This window comes from Phascolarctos cinereus, unplaced genomic scaffold (genome assembly GCF_003287225.1).
Source record: "Phascolarctos cinereus isolate Bilbo 61053 unplaced genomic scaffold, phaCin_HiC Scaffold_1;HRSCAF=81, whole genome shotgun sequence".
In the NCBI taxonomy this organism is placed as follows: domain Eukaryota; kingdom Metazoa; phylum Chordata; class Mammalia; order Diprotodontia; family Phascolarctidae; genus Phascolarctos; species Phascolarctos cinereus.
In genome coordinates, this window is record NW_027555514.1 from 170,606,274 (window position 1) to 170,618,280 (window position 12,007).

Consider the following 12,007-nt stretch of genomic DNA (forward strand, 5'->3'; position numbering starts at 1 on the left):
CCAAATACTATCTTATTCCAAGGCCACCTGATCAGTTAATCTAAGCTTTTAGACAACTATCATCTTTACAAATGGTCTTGTTATGAATATTTTAGTATGTATGTATGTATTGGATCTTTCTGTTTTTAACCTGCTTGGATACATGCCCAATAGTAGGATTGCAGGTTTAAAGGGTATGAACAGTTTAGTGAATTTTCTCTTGTAATTCCAAGTTATCTTTCAGAATTGTTGGAACTGCAGTTTCCATCAGCATGCCTGAGGGAAACACTTTTAAAATAAATGATATAAGGTAAAGAGTCCAGTACCAACAAAGGAGGTGGGGAAACTTGTCAAGCTTCCCATTTCTTTTCTATAGCTGACTCAGTTTATTTTATAACCACCGCAACTATTATAGTCAGCACTTCTAAATGTAAACAAAAGCAAGTCGTCAAAGACTTTGTGCTTGTTGAATTAAGGGTGATAAAGTAAACCGGGGATTTAGAATAGACACTGAGACTCATCTCAGGATTTTGGGTTATTGATCTAGCCAGGGGCTACTTGGGGTCTCTGAATTAAAAGAAAAAAATGTTGATAAATTTATTTAAATATAATTTGTTTCCTGGGTAATCTTATGTTTTTTATGCATTTAAAAACATTATTTTGAGGAGTCCATGACACAAAAAAAGCTCAAGACGCCCTGAAATAGACCTAGAAGGGACTTCAGAAACTCGCATAATTTCTCTCTTGTTATAGATAAGGAAACTGAGGCCCAGGGAGGTTAAGTGATTTGCCCACTGTCAATCAGGTAGTAAACGTCAGAGTTGGAATTTAAATTTCACCGCAACCAGTTTCTTTTCACTGTTTCTTGCTGCCGGGATTAACTAGGTAGCGGGAGGAAAAAGTGACATCTCACCCAGTATGCACTACATTGAGCATTCCAGTCACAGTCTGACACCCCTACGTGCCGCAAGCGCCAGCGTGGGTCTGCCCTGCTCGCGTTTGCTGATGCCAAGATCTGAAGTGTTAAGTTATATTGGCCAGTGCCTCACCCTGAATGTGAAATGAGGCCCAGAAATCCTCACGTCTCTTTCTGTCATTTACCACTCGCATTTCTTCGCTTCAATCTTACATTTGTCTCATCATCAGAATCTACTTCTTTGCTCTTATCTTCCCATCTTTCTCCAAAACGCCTTTCCATCTAAATTAGACCTTTCCACAGCTCTCTCCTCCCATTCTCTCTCCCAGCTGCCCCTCTCTTCCCTCCCTGGGCGCTAGGAGAAAGCTTGGAGGCTCAAGTCGCTAGCACGCTACTGAGTTGTAGAAGCCAGCCAAAGGAAGAGTGGGGAGGCTGGGCTAGTGGGAGGGGAGGAGGCCGCAGTGGGGCGACATTGGGGTGGGAGGGGAAAAGGAAAACTTCCTACGGGCCGGCCTCTCTAGAGATGGCCACTCCCCGTCCTCTCCAGGCTGATATTTCCGTGAAACTTAGGGGAGCAATGAGAGGGCAGTCCGCTGCACCCCGAGCTGGGTGGGGAATGAATGGGGTGGGAGGGGGAGATGGCTCTCCAGTTTCCAAGGGGCGGGGTAGAAGTGGGGTAGGGGCAAGAACTATCCTAGCCCTCCAGTTTACCCCGCCCCAAGGCTAGCCCCGGTGCAGATAGGTCTCCGCCCCTTTCCATTCCCCACCCCCATCCCCTCCATCCCTCCCCCATCTCTCAACCCAGCTCCTCCTGCGGCCCCCGCTCTCTGATTGGCCGTGGGTCCCCTCCTCCTTCTTGTCGAATGGGCACCACCAACCTGGTCAAAAATTTCGCCCGAGGCAAAGCGACACACGCTCGAGCGCGCGCGCATACACGCACACACACTCATACCTACACATAGACACACGCACACCTAAAGAGCACCGGCAGAGACCAGGCGGAGCTGTGGGTCTAGGGGAGGGAAGGAGGGGAGCCAGAGAAGGGAGGAGAGAAAAGAGGAGGAGCAAAGGTGCTGGAAGAGAGAAAACTCAGCAGAACTTGTGAAAGGAAGAGGAAACCTGCCCGGGAGGCGCTGCTGCAGTCGAGAGCTCTGCCGGCGCGCCCGCGGTTTTCGGTTGTCTTGGGGCCGCAGCAGCTGCGGAGGGGCAGGCAGCAGGCTTGGCTCATGCCCGGCTCCCCGGGAGGTCCAGGCGCTGGGGGCCGAGTTCCACGCCCAGAGACAGTTTGGCCATCCCTCCCGCGTTAGCTGGGGCGCCTGCCTCCTTTCCACTCCTCGCTGGTCCCTCTCCGCCACGCTACAGATCTTTGGAAAGAGGGTATCGAAGGGGCGTCTGGGGATCCTCCGCAAAAGCAGTAAAAAAAGAGCACTCACTTTAGAAAATGAGACAGCATGTCTGACAAAATGTCCAGTTTTCTATACATCGGGGACATCGTGTCCCTGTATGCGGAGGGCTCCGTCAACGGCTTCATCAGCACCCTGGGGTAAGGAGAGGGGCTCGGGCAGGGGAACACAGTCTCAGTCTCTCTTTCTGTCTTTTTTTCCCCTTCCTTTTCTTTGGGCTTTCCCAGGGTTGGGGGATCTTCTCCAGACTGTATGCACCGCCCCGCCCTCTACGACACCCCTTCCCCCCTAGACTTGAGGAACCCGCGGATCTGACAAGCTGAGGATTCAGAGCTTTACCCCAGAGCACAGGAAGCTGCTTGTGGAGAACTGTTTCTCTTGCAACTCCACAGTCTCATGTGGAGAGACAGATCAAAGGAGGAAGTGATTCAGAAGCCCTCAAACAGGCCTGGGGAAGAAGTTCACCTTCTTTGCTGGCTTCTTCTCCGAAGGTTGTTTTGCCGAAATGTTGGCTTTTGATGAAAAAATAAATCCTCCTCCCATCTTTGCTTCCCAACCCCGCCTTCTTTCCCCTCCCCCATCTATTCCATGCTTGAAGTAGCACTCAATTACCCTAGATTCTCAGGTGACCTCGGGATGCTTTGAAGGTATCCAGGACACTCAGAGTCACCGCCTGGACTTTCCCCCTTTCTCCCAGCTCAGTTCTTTTTGCCCGTGGTAGGTGGCCAATCCCGCAGCCTTTGGGGTTAGACTAGGTGATTCTATAATGAAATTCTTAAAGAGTCTGACAGTCGGTCAGTAAACATCTATTATATGCTAGGCACTGTGCCAAGCTCTGGGGATACAAAAAAAAAAAGCAAAAGACAGTCCTTGCCCTCTAGGAGTCTAATGGGGGAGACAATATCAAAAAAGACTTCTTTCAAAAGGTGGGAGTTTAGCTGGGACTTGAAGGAAGCCTCTCCGGCCGACAGGCGGAGATGGGGAGGGAGAGCTTTACCGGCATGGAGACAGCTAGGGAAATACCTGAAGTTCAGGGATGGACTGCCTTGTTCGAGGAAGAGTAAGAAGGCCAGTGTCATTGGATGGCCGATCATACGTGTGTTGGGGTGCAATGAGAGAGCCAGATGACGAACGTCAAACTGAGGATTTTATAATGGGCACCTAATAGTTCCGAGATTCTCTTCTAAGTCCACGCTGTCCAAGGGAGGCAGCCTGGTGCAATGGAAAGATCGAAGACTCTGAAGTCAGAGGACTTGACTTCAAATTCTGTCATCTACCTGTATGACCTTAGGCAGATCCCTTCACCTTTCCGACCCTCGGCTTCAGCGTCTATAAAACTTGAGGAGTTTGGATTAGATGGCACATTAGGTCTTTTCCGGCAACTATGATGCAGTTACTTTTGCTCTGTTGCTTCTGAAACTCAGATCAAGTTTAGAATCTTTCAGGCTCTGGGCTTTTAAAGAGCTTAATAAGAATTTTGATTTAAACAAAATTCCAAGTTCTTGAGATCCACCATTGATTTATGAATGGGAAAAAAATAAAGTGCTATTAGAATGAACTCATGCTAGAAGTGCTTTAAACATTAATTAAAGCAGTCAGAGTTTTCTGGCTTCCTTAATTTTGATGAATAACTTTTTGCTTAATTTATTAATGGGTTAAATCTTGATATGGTACAAAAAGAAATGTCTGTATGCTTCTGTGAGCACTTATGTAATAAAATAAGGACTATTAATGCTGTGGAACTGATGTTACCACTTTTTAGGATGTTACTATATGCAGTATGCAGTACTGTTTACTGCGCTTGTCACAGAATTTAACATCCACAGTATTTGAATATGCATAATTAATGGTATAATCCAACGCTACTGTGCTCAGTATTGAGAGTCTGATTAATCTAATTGCCATAGTGCTTGATAGGTCCCATTGCAATGTACCCTCCTCCCCCATAATGGGTTATTGTACAAGCAATGTTCTGTGCTTACTAAATTGTAGTGATGTAGAAAATAAATTATGTATGTCAAGAACCTTGGTTTGCACATTTTTCATTTGGTGAGGTGCAATAGCTTTTGACAGAAATAGTGAAGAAAGTTTAAATTCTGGGTCCCAACGAAGTCTTGCCGAGTGACCCTCCTCCCCTGCTACCCCTAACTACTCCCCATAAACTTCAGATATTCATCATGCAGTAGCCATTACATTCCTTAGATGGGTCTCATAAATGCTAAGGAGGCTTTATGATTTATAGCTGCTATACCTGTGGACAATGAACAGACTAAAATTTTGTTTTAGGAAAAGACAGGCTGATATAGGATCTTGTTAATAGTTTGATTCAATTGAACAAACATTTATTAAACTAGGTGCATGACACTAAAGCCACAAAAACAAAAATGAAAATCAGTTTCTAAATTTACTTGAGAAGTTTAAGTTCTACTGCAGGATGCAACATCTAAACAGATAAAATACAAGATAATGTAGATGAGAGAAAGATCTAGTAATCAGGGGCATCAGGAAAGACTTTTTGTAGAAGGTGACATCTAGGTTAAACCCTTTTGAAAGTTACAGATTCTAATAGCAGGTGAGGAAACATTCATGAGGAACAGTCTGTAGAGATAGGTGATACAATGCCAAATTCAGGGAATTCTGAGGGGCCAATTTGGCTGGAATTCAAGATGCATGAAGGGGAGTACTGTAGTATGAAATAAATCTGGAAAGGCACCCTGGAGATAGATTGTAAAGTACTTTAAATGGCAAGCTCAGGAGTTAGTATTTTAATCTAGAGGCAATAGGGAGCCACTGACAATTCTGGAGCGTGAGTTGACTGAGTTCTTTGCTTTTGGAATGTTATTTTGACAAATGCATAGAAGGATAGATGGGAGAGGGGATAGAACAGGGAGAACCATTAGGGGCTATTGAAATAGTGTAAGCAAAAGATGATAAGGGTTGGAACCAAGGTGGTATTTGTGTGAGTGGAGAGAAGGGGGTGGATGAGAAAGATACTGCACAGCAAGGGACAGCTAGGTGGTACAGTGGATAGAGCACCACCTTGGATTCAGGAGGACCTGAATTCAAAGCCAGCCTCAGATGCATACTACCTGTGTAACCTGAGGCAAGTCACGTAAGCCCATATTACACAGCCAGAATTATCAAGAATTAGTAACCGATTGAATATGGAGGGTGAGCTAGAGGGAAGAGTCCAGGCTGAATTTGAGCTTGCAAAACTGAGTGATAGGATGGTTGGTGGTACCCTTTAACAGAAGTAGATAAGTTTAAAGAGATTTTTGAATTGAAGTTTATAATCACCAAATCTTCATTTATCAAGAAAATATTTTACCCTTAATGTTTATAAACAGATTAAGCATGTCAACTCCGTAGTCTGTTTCTGTGTGATGAGTCATCTTAGGAGTGTTTGACTTTCTTGAGCTTGTTTCTGTTATGTTCCAAAACAGATTTCTTTGAAAACTTGCCTAATATTTAATATTGTTTGCTTTTTGTGTTTTGAAATTGTGTTATCCTCAGAGTATGTTTGTGCAATGTATTATTTTCCTGCTAATGAACTGAGTCTTACAATGCATAATATGATGGTATCGTTATGTAGGTAGGTTCTGTGGTAAGGAAGGTCATTAAAAATGCTTATATTGGCTGGAGTTTAACTTTCATTGATTAAATGTTCTTGCCTTGAGATGGACCACTCTGTAGTTCAGCCAACTTTCTTAGCATTTGTATATGCTAATGGAGTTCCTGGATTTGGTATATCACCTTGTAAAATCTGCCTTAAAATATAATCCTGTAGAAATTTATTTGAGTCTTACTAAATGATAATGGTGCCGTTCTGTTAATAATCTCTGGTCTTCACTGAATGGTGTGGTAACCTAGATCCTAGAATAGTTCTCTACTGCTAAGAAATCCAAAATAAAACTGGGCTAAGAATAATAAAACTTAACTATTCTTCTTTTTGTCTGATATCCTCTAAACCCTATCAAAACAATAATTAATTATTTTTAAATTAATATTTCCCAAAGTCTGCTACATACACACACACACACACACACACACACACACACATATAAATTTTCAGTAGTGGAAAACAATGAACTCAGGAAACATAATGGAATCTCTTTTAAAATGACCCATTCCATGTAACCACGTTAATAGAATTTATTCCAAATGGAAAAGGAAATGCTGAATAATTAATGGAGTCCTATAGACATTTTCACTATCAGCTATAGGGGAAAATTTAGGTTTAGGAAAGAAGAGGACTGGTGATTACTCTACCTCAACTCCAAAGCTCCAGTTCATCCTCTCCCTTTATTAGAGATGCTTCTAATCTTTTCTTTCTCCAGCATTGCCTTAATTTAGGAGTTGTGAATGTTTTCCTTTTTTGTTTTTTAATGTGTCATAGTAAATAAGATTCAGATCAGTATAGTACATCCTATAGTCACTGGCTCATATTTTTCTATCTAATCTTTAAATGCCAGTGTCCTGTGATTATGCATCTTAAAAGCACCAGTCATATTCAAAGAAAACTCTAGAAGTAGAGTCAGAAAAAACTAGAATTAGAATCTTACCTCTGACTCTCATTAGTTATGTGATTGTGGATAAACACTAAGTTTTCTAAACTGTAGGGAGGGGAGCAAGCACTTATTAGGCACAGTGATCCTTACAACAACTCTATGAGGTAAGTTCTATAGTAAGCCCATTTTATAGTTAAGAAAATTGAGGTACACAGAGGTTAAGTGACTTCTCCAGGGTTACAAAGCTAGTAAGAGCCTGAGACTATATTTGAACTCAGGTCTTTCTGACTCTAGGACCAGTGCTCCATCCATTGTGCCACTTACCTGCCTCATCTGTACAAGGTGCATAATAGTACCTGTGATACTTACTTAATAGTCTTCTGAGATTATATATTATATAAATATATAATTATTATATATTATATAAATTTCCATTGCTATTATCATTATTATTTTGTGTTGAGTAAGTTGAAAGGTTCTTTATAGCTCTAACGTTATGTAACTTCTTAGTAAAATTTGAAATTATTAAGCTGTGTCCTTTAAACAACTACTCTGGCTTATTCTTTTTAAAATAGAGTATTCAGTTCCAAGAAATAAAATTTAAAATATTGAAAAAAATGCATTTGAATAGACTCCTAATGCATGCAGCTATATATATATATATATATATATATAAAATATATGTATGTATCTATATGTTTATATCATAGCATCCTTCTTGAGCAAAATTGGACTTGATTTGTAGACATGATTGTTTTATTTATTCTTATATCTTTCTGCAAGATGGGTCACAGCTAAGAATAACCTTATTTATTGCTAGAGGAACTCAGGAACAGACAAGTTTTTTAAAGGAGTATGTGGGATCCAGCTGAATAGTCTGGGGAGGGCCATTGTTCAATTTTTGTTGTGAGCATTCACACTTTGAAAATCTGCAAATGGCACAAATGAGGAATTGATTTTTTCTTTTGTTGATTGTCTTGACTTAAGAACTCATTAATGAAGATTACACTTAAAAAGTGTATTTTACATACATTTTCCTCCTGGCGAACTGATAGTTAAATTTACCAGCATACTCCTAATTGTTTAAGACATCATGCAATTTTGTGGATGGCCATGCTGGAAATAGATCAGGGAAATTTTGTTATCTTGAGCCCTTCCTGCTTAGGGTTTTATTGTTGTTTCTGTTTCTACAATTTGTCCTCAGAATTAATGGAGCAATTAAAAAAATTTACAGTACAAGCCACAGAAAATACCATTTATAACTTTTTAGAATTGCCTACTTAATACTTCTATTGGGTGTAGTAGAAGTAAAAAAAAAAGAATCATGGAAACTGTGGGTAGGTTTTCCACTTTCTAACTTGATTTTAGTATCTTGGATACATGTTTTCTTTGCGTTTTTGTATACCTTTACATATTCCCAGGAAGCTAAAGCACAAACAAAATGGAAAGTTTCCTGTTGACTTAAACAGTGTTACATTAATGTATATAATTGTCATCACTTCCCATTGATTCCTCACTCACCCCTTCCTCCCTGTAACAAATAAATGTAGTGAAGCAAAATAAATCAGTATGTTGACCATGTCTAAAAATGAATGCCTCATTTTCTGTTTCTAGTAACTCTCTGCCAAGAGGTAGGAGACAGGCTTCACCATCAGTCTTCTGAAGTTGTTTGTGGTCCCTTGGAGTAATCAGAGTTCTGAAGTCTTTCAGTGCTGTTTTCCTTTTCATTGTTGTGGCATGAATAAATTGTTCTCCTGGTTCTACTTCCTTCGCTCTGCATCAGTTTATAAAATTCTTCTCAAGTTTCTCTGAATTAGTATTCATCATTTCTTATGGCACAATGATATTCCATTACATCCTTGTACCACAATTTGTTCAGCCATTTGTTGTATTCTCCCACCCTCCAGCATTTGATTGATTAAAAAAAAAAAGCATTGCAATAGAGTCCTGTTGACTTTTCATGCTATTTCATTACTTTTTATTTAATTGTCCAATTGAATACAACAAGCATTTATTCAGTGTGTGATACATGCAAAGCATTGTTCAATGCTGCTGAGTATGCAAACACAGAACTAAAAAAGTCTATGTCCTCGACCCAAGTTCAAATATGGCCTTGGACACTTGACACTTACTGGCTGTATGACCCTGGGCAAGTCACTTAACCCCAATTGCCTCACCAAAAAGCAAAAAAAAAATAGTCTGTGCCCTCAAAGTGCTTACAATCTAATAAACTGGTGTGGATTTTTTGTAAATGAAGTAAGAACTATACTACACAAAAATTTATTCTCTGTGCTTGAACTTGTGCTTCTAAAGAATGGAGAAGATAGATATCTCTGCCCCCCCCATCATAATAATCTTATTGGAAGGGTGAATTCATGAATTATAGAGAACTGACCTGGTAGTCAAGGTCGCTGAGGGCTTGTTGTGGCTCTTTCAGGACTATGTGACCTCGGACAAGTTACTTAACCTCTCTGTCTCAGCTGCTTTGCCTATAAAATAAGGGGATGTACTAAAGAGCTTCTAAGGTTCCTTCCAACATCAATATTCTACACATTTAGCTACCTCTTAGTAAGAAAGATGCCATGGAAAACCAAGCTCTCTTTATGTTTCTTTATCTTTTAAAAAATACATTGGTAACTTTTGTTTTAACATCACACACGTTTCCCAATGTTTCCTTTTCTCTCTATCCTCCTAAGAGAGCCATCTCTTAAAATAAAGAATAAGAAAAAGGAAAATAAAAAAAATCCAAGAAAATTAACCAAAATACTGAAAGAGTCTGATGCTATATGCAATTATCCTTGCCCATGGTCCAACATCTCTACAAAAAAGAGAAGGGAGATGTATTCTCAAATCTTCCTTTCTTTCAGTTTTCTTCTTTCAGTTTCAATTGTTTAATTGCTGATCTCGACATTTACATTGTTGTGTTTATTGTTTTCCTACTTCTGCTTATTTTACTTTGTACCAGTTCATACGAGTGTTTCCATGCTTCTTATGATGAATTCTTGATTAATGTTCATTTTTTTCTTATAGCACAGTAATATTACATTGCATTCACGTACCAAAGTTTATTTAGTCATTTTCTAATTGATGGGTATCTACTTTGATTTTAGTTCTTTGATACCACAAAATGTGCCAGTGCAAATATTTTAGTTTACATTTGCATTTTGGAAAGCTATTTGGAATTATTCAAAAGAACTGAAAACAATGTTTTCTGCAATGGTTAGATTCATAGTGCCATCAACAAAGTGTGTGTGCCTGTCTTTCCATGACCCTTCCAAAATTGATTATTCTCATATTTTATCATCTATTCCCAGTTGCTAGTTGTTAGGTGAAACCTCAGGGTTGGTTTCTTTTCATTTCTCTTATTATTAATGATTTGGAACATTCTTTCATATGGATATTAATAGTTGGCAATTTTTCCTTTGAGATCTGTTTATTCCTGTTCTTTGACCACTAATCTATTGGGAAATTTCTTTTGTTTTTATATATTTCTGTTAGTTGCCTATATATCTTTAATATGAAACCCATATCAAATATTTGATAAAAAGATTTTTTTCCCCAGTTAACATTTTACCTTCTAATTCTAGTTGTGTTAGTTTTGTTCATGCAAAACCTTTTCAATTTCATGTAATTCTTCTATAATTACCTCTATCCCTTTTTCTGGCTAATAATCCATTCCTCATGGCGAAATTATAAAGGCCATGAGAAGACCCTGGTAGGTTTGTGGGTGAGGTACATTGTGCATATTTTCAAACTATTTAGATGTATTGAGCAGTTTTTCTGATTTTCTCTCTCATTTTTTAAAAAACATATTTGCTATATAGTATGGCTCTGAGTAGAGGGAGAGGGAAAGACACCAGGAGAAGTTTTGGTGATGTAGAAAACCAAAAGATATCCATAAAAATTATTAAAAAAGAATTCACTCTCTAGCTATAGCTTATTTGTTTCTTTTCTAATTTTTTAATGATGTGATTTTTGGTATTTATTTCCCATATTAATTTTAAAATGTATTTAGTACATGATATGTGATGTTGTTCCAAACCCAATTTCTGCTAGACTGCCTTCTAGTTTTCCAAGAAATTATTGTTATAAGGAGTCCTTTCCTAGGTTGTTTAAGTTTTTGATTCATTGAATACTGGGTTATTGAGTTCAGTTATTCCTGATTTTTCTTCTACTTTTCTATTTTAAGCTATTTAATGGGCTCTATAGTTTGAGGGCTGACCATGCTATTTATTCCCTTTCATTCCTACCTCTTCTCATTATTTCTTTTTTTAGTCTAGCTTATTTATCTTCCAAATGAATTTCAGTATCATCTTATCTAGGTTGACAAATTATCCATTTGATAGTTTGATTGGTATAGCACCAAATCTATAAATTAACTTCAGTAATGTCATTTTCGTTATATTGGCGTACCCCTGCCACGAACACTGAATATTCCTTCAGTTACTTAAATTGTTCTTTATTTCTTTAAGGAGCATTTTATAATTCTAGAAAGGTATTGAGTTTGCTTTGGTGGATTGACCCCAAGATATTTAATGCATTTTGCATTTATTTGGAATGGGACTTATCTTTCTATCATGATCTTTTGAATTTTGTCATTATTTTACAGAAATACTGTTGATTTTTAAAGTCAGTTTATTCTGTAGACTGCAAGTTTAATGAAGTTATTAGTTGTCTGCTTCAATTTCTTTACTGATTTCCTAGAATTTTATAATTTTTGTCTCCTCTTTGCTTATTTTTCTCCTGTCTTATTGCTATTGTTAGCATTTCTAGGACAATGTCAAATAAAAGCAGGGAAAGAGGACTTCCTTGTTTTACTTTTGTTTACTACAAAGTGCCTATTTCCTCATTACATATAGTACTAGCTTTTGGGTGGTTTTTAAAAATTGTTTGTTTTTTGTTTTTGCTGAGGCATTTGGGGCTAAGTGGCTTGCCCAGGGTCACACAGCTAGTAAGTGTCAAGTGTCTGAGGCCACATTTGAACTCAGGTCCTCCTGACTCCAAGGCCACAGCTCTATCCACTGGGCCACCTAGCTGCCCCTAGCTTTTGGTTTTTAATAGATGAATTTTATCATCTATTAAGAAAAGATTCCTCTATGTCTATGCTTTGTAAGATTTTTAGCATAAGTAATTATACCTTGTCAAAGACTTTTTTTCTGCAGTTATTGATATAATTATGTAGTTCTGGATATCTTCAGTTT

The 12,007-nt window shown here is 38.8% G+C and overlaps 1 protein-coding gene across 1 annotated transcript in view; it reads left to right on the plus strand.

Moving 5' to 3' along the window:
• Positions 1–1,736: 1,736 nt before the first annotated feature.
• The window catches only part of ITPR2 (inositol 1,4,5-trisphosphate receptor type 2), a 509,346-nt gene continuing 499,075 nt past the window's right edge, over positions 1,737–12,007 (plus strand). Inside the window, exon 1 of the mRNA XM_020965011.2 lies at positions 1,737–2,438. Coding sequence (XP_020820670.1) covers positions 2,347–2,438 — 92 coding nt within the window. The 5' untranslated portion in view covers positions 1,737–2,346. The remainder of the gene's footprint in view (positions 2,439–12,007) is intronic.